This window comes from Capra hircus, chromosome 22, assembly GCF_001704415.2.
Source record: "Capra hircus breed San Clemente chromosome 22, ASM170441v1, whole genome shotgun sequence".
Classification (NCBI taxonomy): domain Eukaryota; kingdom Metazoa; phylum Chordata; class Mammalia; order Artiodactyla; family Bovidae; genus Capra; species Capra hircus.
In genome coordinates, this window is record NC_030829.1 from 5102028 (window position 1) to 5114357 (window position 12330).

Sequence of the window (12330 nt, forward strand, 5' to 3'; positions counted from 1 at the left end):
GAGAGAAGACATTCTCTTCAGTAAGTGGTGCTGGGAAAGCTGGACAGTTACGCACGAAAGAGTGAAATGACATTTTTTCATACTACATGCAAAAAAGTATGTGTGTACACACACACACACACACACACACACAATGGAATATTAGCCATAAAAGAGAATGAAATTTTGCCATTTGCAATGACATGGATGGAGCTAGAGGATATTATGCTTAGTGAAATAAGGCGGACAGAGAAAGACAAATACTGCTTGATTTCACTTAAATATGAAATCTACAGAATGAAATAAGAGGCAGATAAACTGCCACTCATTGCCAGCAGGGTGGGGGCTCAGGGGAGGGGAAATGGGTGAGGGTGATTAAGAGATACAGACTACTAGGAATGAGATAGGTAAGTTACAAGGGTACAGTGGACAGCATAGAAAACATAGCTGTCTTTACAACTTTATAAGAGCACAGCCTATAAAAACACTGAGTTACTATGTTTGGTCCATACCTGAAACTGATACAATGTGGTCCATACCTGAAACTGATACAATGTGGTCCGCCTGCCAGTCAAGGAGATCTAAAAGACGCAGGTTCCATCCCTGGGTCGGGAAGATCCCCTGGAGTCGGAAATGGCAAACCACTCCAGTATCCTTGCCTGGAAAATCCCATGGACAGAGAAGCCTGGTGGGCTCCAGTCCATGGGGTCACAAAGAGATGGACGTGACTGAGCAACTATACTTCAATTGGAAAAAATTAGAAGAAAATAAGTGACATGAATTTCCCTTAAAAAAAGAAAAGAAATGGACCTTATTGAAACCTGAAACTCTGATGAAGGGTTTACATCATCCTTCATTATTTTCTTTTTAGCGAGTACCACTGAAGGAAAATTACATTTTAGAATTGTGTTTGTTATCAATCTCTCTCCTCTGTCAGCTAACTAAAACAGCGTTTCTGAACCTCTTTTACATTATTACTATTGAAAGGGGCCTTTGTAGACTTTTTTTTTCATAATCACTACTCCCCACGACTTTTTATTCCTGTGGGAAAATATACATGATATAAAATTCACCAGTTTAGCCATTTCTAACTGTTTACGATTTTAAAAAAAGTAAGTGGTGCAGTTGGGTAGCATTAAGTCCATTCACAGTGTTGTGTAATCATCATCATCATCATTATCCATTTCCAGAACTTTTCCATCTTCCCCAGCTGAAAAGCTGTACTAGTGAACAGTCTCTCCATCCCCCAGCAACCTCTCTTCTCCTCTCTGCCTCTGTGAAGTAGCCTATTCTAGGTGCCTTACATAAGGGGGACCATACAATATTTGTCATTTAATGTCTGGCTTACTTCATTTGGCGTGATCTGTGTTGCAGCATCTATCAGTTTCATTCCGTTTTTATATGACTGAATCTCTGCAAGAAATTTAATACCACATATTAAATCTATTTATGTGCTGCAGACCTTTGTAGGGCCACGAACCTTTGTAATACGGAAGGTTTTTCTACCTCCCAGGAACCACGATCCTTAAAGCCCGTATCCCCTGACCTGGTTGATCTTGTTCTCGGATCTGTCTCCAGTCGTTAGCACTTCATGGTCACTGATCAGTCAGTCACATGTTGACGACTTCAAGGTCCTTCTATGACCCCTCCTTATAATTTTATTAATCGATTAGAATTAAAAACCACCCCCAGCGTAATCACAGGCGAGTCCTGACAGTCAGGATCCCAGCTGTGCATGCCCTCTCAAGGCCCTGTGTCCGCCTGCTCTCTCCAACAGAAGTGAAGGACTACGAGCCTCCGTTCGGGTCGAAGGTGCGGGAGCACCCCTGCGTGGAGAGCATGAAGGACAGCGTGCTGAGAGACCGGGGCCGGCCAGAGATCCCCAGCTCCTGGCTCAACCACCAGGTGAGGAGGGGCCGCGGTATTCACCCAGAGGGAGGGGGACAGCTCAGGCAGCAGAGAGGTCCAGGCTGCTGGGCACCAATCTTATGTGTTCCGTGATTCTGCTTGGTTTTCTTCATAAAGGAGTTTCAGTAAAAAGGGATGGCCTTGTTACTGTATGTCCCACCACAAGTAAGAAAGGGCTCACACACAGCGTGTGACGGGCACCTGTCATATTGTCCAAGACCCCTTGGTTCTGAACTAAAATATTGTGTTTACAGCCTCTGCCACTCATCCTTTCCATAGGGAGTTTGTGTTTTGCTCTCTTCTGGGTTCCAAATGTTTTCTTCTGGGAGCCTTCACCATTGGCAGGAACTACTTGTGAGAAAGAAGGGGACTGTCCGCCAGCTGGCCCGTGAGGGGCTGCTGTGTGCTCAGGCCGCTGCAGGCCTGTCAGGGAGGAGGCCAGGATGAAGAAAGGCAAAGAAGAGCAGAGGGCAGGGGAACAAACAGGAAATCTGTCTTTCCAGAACCTCCTGATAGGCGGTGGATGCGGCCGTCCGTCCGCAGCAGATTCTTTGCTGTGGGGGCATTTTGATGGGGCAGCGGAGGGGGAGGAGCACCCGTGGGCTGCGGGAGCCGGGACGGTCTGGCACAGCAGGGAGGAGCTCTGGACCACAGCCCCGTGCTCCCAGCTCACGACACCCTGTCTTTTCCATTGACGTAAACCTTTTATGGATGCCTTTGGGTGAATTCCCTCACCCAGGGAGGGCTGGGCTAGGTCCTAGGTTTCCTAAGGGTAAGGCGAATGCAGATGAGAAGCCGAAACCACAGGTCAGGCGTGGCCAAGGAGACAGATGGAGCAGGAAGCCTGTGTGTACCCGCCTGGCTGAGAGCCGCTTCAGTGGGCAGGCCCGCTGACATCAGGGAGAGCCTGCACCAGGCCGTGGACCCTACCGTGGGGGCCCAAGGTTTCTCCCCAGCTTTCAGCAGAGCCTCTTTGACTTTGAAAATGCAAAGCTGTTTTGTGTTCACTCTGAACTCAGAAGGTGCGATATTGTTTCCTTCAGCTCTGTCGCCTCCTCTGCCATACAGTTCTTATAATGAATAGCCATTATTCATGATGATAAAATTCTGGAAAGAATTTGCATAATACATTTTTCCTCTTAATGAGATTTGTTGCCCTATTGATTTCAAGTTAATGCTTAATATTTAATTTAATTTACTGCCTGTAATTACAGTGCCAGAATAAAATAAATGTTACTTGTGTACCAATAATAACACTCCACTCTTAACAGGGCCATCAATCAATACCATCAATTAGGGGAATTATACAATTAATCCAACATCATGGGCTCACTCACGGGGCAGGAAGGGAGGGCAGGTGCTGGGTGTGGGGTGCTGTTGCTCAGACTGCAGACAGGCAGGTGCTGCTCTCAGGGAAGGGCTGGGACGGATGCATCCCCCGGGCCACCCGTGTGCGCGCTCACCAGTGGCAGGGCCGGGCCTCTGAGAGGCAGAGTCTGTTTCCACTCTTTGGGCTACGTAATTAGTCCATGTCTGCCTTATTTCCAAAAAACAACTTGAACTAACCAAAGCATTTGCAAAATGAGAGTTAAAGCCACGAGAGAGACCGTGGTTGTCTGTTGTGGACACCATTTTCTGGATGGGCCTTTCTGAGTGGGGCCTTCAGGGGGTTAGGTCAAGACCCCTGATACAGCCTGCAGGACATACGAAGACAGCTGTTTCCCAGGGTCCAGGCTGAAGCTGGAGAGGAAGGGCCGAGCAGAGGGTGTCCTTGAAACTGTTGGAAGATGGGCTTGGATCCTTACAAAGCATGTGGGCTTGACTAATGTAACCAGACTCATGCCCACATGTCCCTCCAGCTGGGATAGTCAGTCCTGTTTAAATAGGAATGCGGGTGGCTCAGATGGTAAAGAATCTGCCTACAGTGCAGGAGCCCTGGGTTCGATCCCTGGGTCAGGAAGATCCCCTGGAGAAGGGCACGGCAACCCACTCCAGTATTCTCCAGTATTCTTGCCTGGAGAATCCCCAAGGACAGAGGAGCCTGTCGGGCTACAGTCCATGGGGTCACAGAGTTGGACACGACTGAGTGACTAACATACACATGTGATTCCAGCTCTGACTCTCTGGAAAAGGCAATACCATTGAGACAGTTGAGAGGTCAGTGGTTGTTGGGGGCTCGAAAAAAGAAGGAGGGCCGAGGAGGCACACGCAGAGGATATTCAGGGCAGTGACCTTGTGAAGGCTGTAATGATGGACGCTTGTCAGAACCCTGATCCTGTACCTCACCATGAAACCTCACTCTGGCTGACTGTGGTCAACAGTGATGTGTTAGTGTTGCTTTACTGGCTTTAACAAATGCCTCACACAGACGTAGCGTGTTGATGGTGGGGGAGGCGGTCTGCGTTGGGGGGAGGGGGTAGGTGGTATGGAAATTTTACTGTGAACCTAAAGCTTCCCTCAATAGTAAAGCCTGTTACTGCACCCCCGCTCCCCAAATAGAGAGGTGGGAAATGGCAGTGCAAGCCCACTTCTTGGGAATTTTCACGAACGGGTATGCTGCTGTCCCCAGAAGCCTGCTGGGGACCTGAGCCTCTCTATCTGTGTCTCTGCTTCCCCGCTTCCTGTGAGCGGGAGCCCCCGAGTGCTGCAGTCAGATGGCGCCGGGGGGCTCCCCACCCCAGGAGCTGCCACCCCCTCTCAGGGGCCTGTGGACCCTCTCCCCCTGCAGGGCATCCAGATGGTGTGCGAGACGCTGGCCGAGTGCTGGGACCATGACCCCGAGGCCCGGCTCACAGCGCAGTGCGTGGCCGAGCGCTTCAGCGAGCTGGAGCACCTGGACAGGCTCTCGGGGAGGAGCAGCTCGGAGGAGAAGATCCCCGAAGACGGCTCCCTCAACACTACCAAATAGCTCTTCCCGCGGCCGGCCCAGCCCGGCCGCCCTGTGGCCAAAGAGCAGGGTCAGCAGGAAGCTGCCCCTGACGATGCTTCCTGGAACCCGGGGTGCTCCCTCCCCCGAGCTGGGAGGGGGTGGCAGGAAGCAGCCTCTGCCTTTGACGTTGTCATAGGATAAGCTGTGTTAGCACTTCCTCAGGAAATGAGATTGATCTTACAATAGCCAATAACATTTGCACTTTATTAATGCCTGTATATAAATATGAAATAGCTATGTTTATATATATCTATATATGTCTATATATACACAGCCATACTAGTGGAAAGAGGTGAGGACAGAGATCACACGTGTCCAGACGTGGGCTGGATGGGCAGCCTCAGCACGTGGTGGCACGCATGTGCTGGGCTTGGGGCACAGGGGGAGGGGGTCTCTGCCTTCAGAGAGAGGCTCAGGTCTCGGAGCCTGCTGTGCCAACATTGCACTTGCTTTTGCAACGTAGTAACTCCCTGCACTGGGTCCTGTTCTGGCTGTGGAGCCAATCGGAGCCGCACTGTCTGGGGACCAGACCCCGAGGTCCCCACGTCCCATCATCTCTCCTGGACTCGGCACTGAGCTTCACACCCACGTCTGGTTTGTGAACCGCCTTCCTCAGCTAGCTCTGAAAGTCTCATCGCGTTAACGTTTTAAGTCCCATCTTTTACCTCCACAAGCTACAGAAAAATCAGAACATGTTTCCCTACCCGTGAAATTGCCACACCTTGTACTGAGAAAGTGTTCTTTTTAAAAAAGTCCCCCCCCAACCTTTGTTACTGTTCCCCATTTCCTAAAAGGGGACAGATCTCCCTTCCAGGTTCTTCATGTTCAGCTTTTCATCAGCTTGGTTTCTGTCCTCCGCTCGCTGTGCATCACTGGCAGGTCTCAGGCTCCAGGGGGCTTGAGCGCGTTTTGGCCACATGGACAGTATTGAAGCAGCATCGTGCTGCGACAGTCAGGACTGTCTCTCCAGGCACTTGGAACGTGTGTTCTGCTTGGCCAGCACAGTGTTTAACAAAATTGAGCCACTTTTTAAATATCTGGAGATTTTGCAAAAAAATTTGGGATCCCCGAGTGAGACTAGATAGCAGACAGCTTACAGTTCTCACTGTCCCACGTCATTCACAGATGAAGGTGTAGACACACTTAGAAAGCTGCTCTCTCCCCCTGTTCTCACCCTAGTTTGGGAATTAAACCTTCTTTCCCCAGCCAAGGTTCCCTGCAAGAAATGTGCATTCACGCAACCATTCTCTGGCTAATAGAGTGTGGTTTTGATTCCCTTCCTGGGGTTAAAATTTGAAGTTGGCCTTTTTTTTCTGGAGTGACAAGGACTGCCTCTGGATGGTCCCTGTTAACCCAAATCTCTTTTGCTTGTATGTTAAGAGTGTTCCCCTCTGCATTCAAGGGGGGAGACCTTTACTCCAAGAAGTTGTTGTCATGGTTACCAGTCTCTTAGGCTCTTACCCACCTTCCCAGTGTTTGCAGAATTTGAATGTGGGATGCAGGAGTCCCATCTGCAGTTAGGAAATCTGTGTCCATGTGGGTAAGAACCAAGAATGAGCTTTAATCCTCCATAGGAAACTTGGTAATCCACAAACAGGTGTTAATGCTGCAAATAAGCTCTTTTGTAAAAATGATTTGAAGCTTATTTTCAGCCGAATAGGTAGGAATATTGGAGAGGGACTGGCAATGATCAGATCAGCTCTGCTTGGGTTTTGGAAGCCACATCTCGTTGGGGTTTTAGCAGACACGCTGAAGTTGGGATTAGGTGGAATTTTTAGGAACCCTTCTCGGTTCAGGTGGACTGACAGAGATAAAGCAGTTTGGCCACAATGCCATGGAAGTGCCCAGAAGTCCCGTGCACTTTAGAGCTGGTGATGCTGTCCCAATCGCTGTTGCTCATTGACCTCTAGTGGTGAATTTCTAGAATACTGGTCCATTATGAGAACTTCCAAGATTCAAAAGAGCTTTATCACTTCTGGGTCATCATCAGCATAAACTGGAATGTAGATGATACTGTGGCTTGTTTTATGTTTGTTTTCTCCTTATTCAAGAAAAAGACCAAGGAATAACATTCTGTAGTTCCTAAAAATACTGACTTTTTTCACTACGTAAAGGGAAAATTTTATTCTTTTATGGAACATTTCAGCAATACTCATGTATTAAAATAGGAATGTGAATGCTGTATACTCTTTTTATATCAAATGTGTCAAGCACTTATTTTCATTCTATGCATTGTCTTTTATATAAATAAAATGTTTATTCGATTGAATAAAGCAAAAGTACTCAGGTCAGCTTCCTGCCTCCTGTTCCTGTTCATAGGAGCCCGCAAGCCTCATTTGGTTATTTTGTAGTCTGCAGAAAAATCCACAAGACAGATCCTCTCCAGCTTTCCCACGTTCCCTGTCATCTTCACCTGACTGTGGCAGGTCCCTATTTCTAAAAATCAGTCACTTAGTACTGTGACATGTGGCAGGTGCTGATGGTGTCTTGCTGCTCATCCCAGGGTCAGCACGGTGTCACTCTGCATCTCTGAACAGTACATGTCCATTGTTTCCCCGTGGCTTCTCCTGGGGCGTGGCTTCTCCTGGGGCGTGGCTTCTCCTGGGGCGTGGCTTCTCACAGAGCTTGGCTTCTAATGGGGCGTGGCACAGCCTTGGCTCTGCACATGCTTGCTTCTGCCCTCGCTTCCTCCTCCCAGTAACTGGCTGCCACCATCTTTTTCCTCCTCCAGCTGTCATGCTTCCTGCCTCTTCCTGTCTACCTAGCCACCTCATCTCGCTTGAAGCTTTTTCATTGAGGTATAATTGATATAAACACTATATAAGTTTTAGGCATACAACAGAATAATGCAATATTTGAATGTATTGTGAAAGGGCCACCATAAGTTTAGGTAGCATCCATCATCACAGTTACAGAATTTTTTTTCTTATGGTTCAGTTCAGTTCAGTTTAGTTGCGTCCGACTCTTTGTGACCCCATGAATCGCAGCACGCCAGGCCTCCCTGTCCATCACCAACTCCTGGAGTTCACTCAGACTCACGTCCATCGAGTCAACGATGCCATCCAGCCATCTCATCCTCTGTCGTCCCCTTCTCCTCCTGGCCCCAATCTCTCCCAGCATCAGAGTCTTTTCCAATGAGTCAACTCTTCGCATGAGGTGGCCAAAGTACTGGAGTTTCAGCTTTAGCATCATTCCTTAACTTTTAAAACCTACTCTTAGCAACTTTCAAACATGCAATATGGTATTATTATCTATTGTTGCCATGCTACACATTAGATCCCTGGGACTTATAAACTGAAAGTTTATACATTTTGACCCCTTTCACCCATTTCATCCACTCCCACCCTCTGCCTCTCTGGCAACCACCAGTGTGTTCTCTGTAGCTCACCTTTTTTATTTTCAGATTCCACACATCAGTGAGATCTTAATGGTATTTGTATTTTTCTGTCTGACTTATTTCACTAAGCATGATGCCCTCAACTTCCGTCCGTGTTTTCACAAATGACAAGATTTAAATTTTCATGACTGAAAATATTCTGTTGTATATAAGTGCCACATTTTTCAATCCATTTATCCATCAGTGGACACTTAACTTTATATATTGGCTTAATGCTGCAGTGAACATGGGACACAGATATGTTTTCATTTTGTTTGGATAAATACCCAGAGGTGGAATTGCTGGATTGTTCAGTAGCTCTATTTTGAAACTTTTGAGGACCCTCCATATTGTTTTACATAGTGGTTGCACCAATATGCATTCGCAGCAACAGTGCACCCACCCCCACAGCTGTGACAACCAAAAGCATCACCAACATTTCCAGATATCCCCTGAGGACAAAATCCCAGCTGAGGGCCGCTTAGCTGGACGTGGTCCTGTCCTACTGTGGGCATTAGTGCTAATGCTATCTTAACTAGCAGCTTGGCAGTTTTAGAGATACTAATTTTAGCCATTACCTGCTCCTCCATTTACCACCTACGTGACCTGAGTAAATTACTTAATCTTCCCATGCCTCACTTTAATCATGTGTACAATGGAATTTTTACAGGCTTCACCTGATTCCAGAGACCACTGTGGTAAGGAATACTGGTAAGGCTTTTGGAGTTGGTATTGAAATTGGAAAGCCCTCGGGGCATATTGGCCAATGTTAGGCTGCTTTAGTGTGCCAGGGCTGCTTTCCAGAGAGGCTAAGACTGAGATACATCTTAGGGAATGCGAACAGCACAGAGGAGAAATGGATGTGCCGCAAGCCTGGAGCACAGAGCAGCTCCTGTCCTGGGTACACACCAGTCATCTGGGGAGGATGCCCATTCACTGAGCACTGGCCTGGACTTCCTCTGAGGCAGCTACTGTGCCCATTTCACAGATGAGAAATGCTTGGAAGACTCCGGTAAGAAGCTTAGGGTCTCAGAGAGGTAGGTCTGCTTGCAGAGCCAAGTTGTCCTGGACCTCGAATCTGGAATAATCATTTGGCATAATGCTTGGTTCTTTTCTGTCCTGTCTCCTGAGGGCTGGTCTGCCCGGTGGCATAACAGGGCCACATCACCACAAAACGTCCTGCCTCATCTGCACGGCACCATCATTCTCATCCCCCCCTGCTCCCCTGGGGCTGTATGCCCAACCAGGACAGGGAAGGTGTGCATGTCCTCATCTGTGCTGCCTGACATGCTTCCTCTCATGTGAGAAGTGCTGCCTAAGTTCTTGCTGAGAGCAGGACTGGGGGACGAATGTGCACACTCCTTCAGAAAGTTTCAGACTGTGTCAGCCTTTAAAAACATTTTTTTTTTTAGTGTGTCTGTTTATTTTTTAGCATATGCTAGAAAAAAATTAACACATTCAGCCTGGACTTTTACAAATATTATGGCTTGAAATATAGCTGAGTTTAAAAACTTGAATTGACTTTTTTTTTAATGCATTAAGTAGATAATTGTCCTTATTTGGGGCAGCTGCAGGGGCTGGGATGAGGAATGATGAGGTTAGCATGCTCCCTGCAAGGAAGCAGATCCATACAAGCCCTTGGGAAGCACCAAACACCATGTGCTGTGTTTTACCATGTGTATCTGTTTTCATCATCACCACCAACCTATGAGGTAGTCTCACCTCCACATTAGAGGTGAGGAAATTGAAGCAGGGAGTGAGACATCAGTAAGGGCCCATGGTGAGCGGTCCTAAGGCCAGGACTGCCAACTGAAGCAGTCGGATGCCGGAGCCCACACATAGACCCTGAATACAAGGTGAAGCGGGAGCTGAAGGCAGGTGGAGCCTAGGATGCTCAAGGGTCTGACTCCTTATGGTCAAACCCAGATGAGGATGATGCAGTGCACACTGGAGGGGTTGGGGTGGCGCTAGGGAGAAGACTATTCCTCAAAGGAATGGATTCTGGGCTCCAGCCCAAGTGCTCCAGCCAAAACGGGAGCCAAGGTCTTCCAACCCGCCTCGAGGGCTCCGTTTTGCCCGGGTTATTTCAGTTCTGGCTACTGCAAAGTCGAGAGCATTCCTGGTGGTGGTAAATCTCCAAGTGCCCCCAGCAGGGTCCTGGCCCTCACACCCTTCAGTAGCTCTGGAATGCAGGCACTCTCTGTGCCTGGCAGTGTCTAGTGTGCAGTGGTGGCTTTTAAGTTCTCTATGCAAATGACAGTGTGTCCACTAATAGTCTAGTCTTGAGGGAAAAGCCTTCCTGAGTGACAGGGAAGTTTTCATTTAGCAAACTTGTCCATCCGTTTTCACAAAAATCACTACAGTTGACATCTGCAATTTTGTTCATTTTCCTCCCGAAATAGGCTGCTTAATCATTACTTATGACATTTCCAATTAGTTTTTGTTTTTTGAACTTGGATAATTATAGCTCCAGACCATGAGTGTGGGGCCATGGCTTTGGGACCTACTTTGCAAACTGTTCAGATAAAGACAAGACTGGGAACTTTCCCCCATTACATGGCCTGCCAATCAGCCTCATGTGGTGAAATTTAATTCTAATATACCTCCTGATATTGGTGCATTTAAAAATAGCTTATTAAGAGTCTTCCTATTCTAATTAAGCTAAAATTGCACATGCTATGAAATGTGTGCTCTCACTTTTCCCACACACACACACCCCTTCCTGAAAAGTCACACTTGTGCAGCCTATGCGAAACAGCACTGCTAAAACTGTCCTCTAATCTTCCCCCTCTGTGTCTGCAATGTAGACAGTAATGATAGCCCTGGTGCTAGAGAGTCATCAAAAAGAATGATGTGTTTTCAAAATGTCATATTTTGTCTATTCATAACAAAATGATTAAAATTGGGACCTCTGGAGCCAGACTTCCTTCAGTTCAGTCGCTCAGTCGTGTCCAACTCTTGTGACCCCATAAATCGCAGCACACCAGGCCTCCCTGTCCATCACCAACTCCCGGAGTTCACTCAAACTCAGGTCCATCAAGTCGGTGATGCCATCCAGCCATCTCATCTTCTGTCGTCCCCTTCTCCTCCTGGCCCCAATCTCTCCCAGCATCAGAGTCTTTTCCAATGAGTCAACTCTTCACATGAGGTGGCCAAAGTACTGGAGCTTCAGCTTTGGCATCATTCCTTCCAAAGAACACCCAGGACTGATGTTTAGAATGGACTGGTTGAATCTCCTTGCAGTCCAAGGGACTCTCAACAGTCTTCTCCAACACCACATTTCAAAAGCATCAATTCTTCAGCACTCAGCTTTCTTCACAGTCCAACTCTCACATCCATACATGACCACAGGAAAAACTATAGCCTTGACTATACAGAACTTTGTTGGCAAAGTAATATCTCTGCTTTTGAATATGCTATCTAGGTTGGTCATAACTTTTCTTCCAAGGAGTAAGCGTCTTTTAATTTCATGGCTGCAATCACCATCTGCAGTGATTTTGGAGACCCAAAAAATAAAGTCTGACACTGTTTCCACTGTTTCCCCATCTATTTCCCATGAAGTGATGGGACCAGATGCCATGATCTTCGTTTTCTGAATGTTGAGCTTTAAGCCAACTTTTTCACTCTCCTCTTTCACTTTCATCAAGAGGCTTGTTAGTTCCTTTTCACTTTCTGCCATAAGGGTGGTGTCATCTGCATATGTGAGGTTATTGATATTTCTCCCAGCAATATTTATTCCAGCTTGTGCTTCTTCCAGCCCAGTGTTTCTCAAATGTACTCTGCATATAAATTAAATAAGCGGGGTGATAATACACAGCCTTGACGTACTCCTTTTCCTATCTGGAACCAGTCTGTTGTTCCATGTCCAGTTGGTTTGGTTCAAATCCTAGCTCTGCACTGACTATCTGACATGGTGTGAGCCTTTTAATCATTCTATTTGATTCCTTACCAAATAAAATGGAACCTACCTGGGAGAGTAGTAAGAATAACTATAAAAATAGAGTTCACTATTTTCAAAGTGGTTAGGACAGAGATAGGTGCATGTTAAGTATTGATTTCTATTCAGTTCAGTTCAGTCGCTCAGTTGTGTCTGACTTTGCAGCCCCATGGACTGCAGCACGCCAGGCTTCCCTGTCCA

The 12330-nt window shown here is 47.2% G+C and overlaps 1 protein-coding gene across 1 annotated transcript in view; it reads left to right on the top strand.

Moving 5' to 3' along the window:
- Positions 1–7107, top strand: part of TGFBR2 (transforming growth factor beta receptor 2) — an 89951-nt gene extending 82844 nt beyond the window's left edge. Inside the window, 2 exon segments of the mRNA XM_018067217.1 lie at positions 1757–1884; positions 4616–7107. Coding sequence (XP_017922706.1) covers positions 1757–1884; positions 4616–4795 — 308 coding nt within the window. The 3' untranslated portion in view covers positions 4796–7107.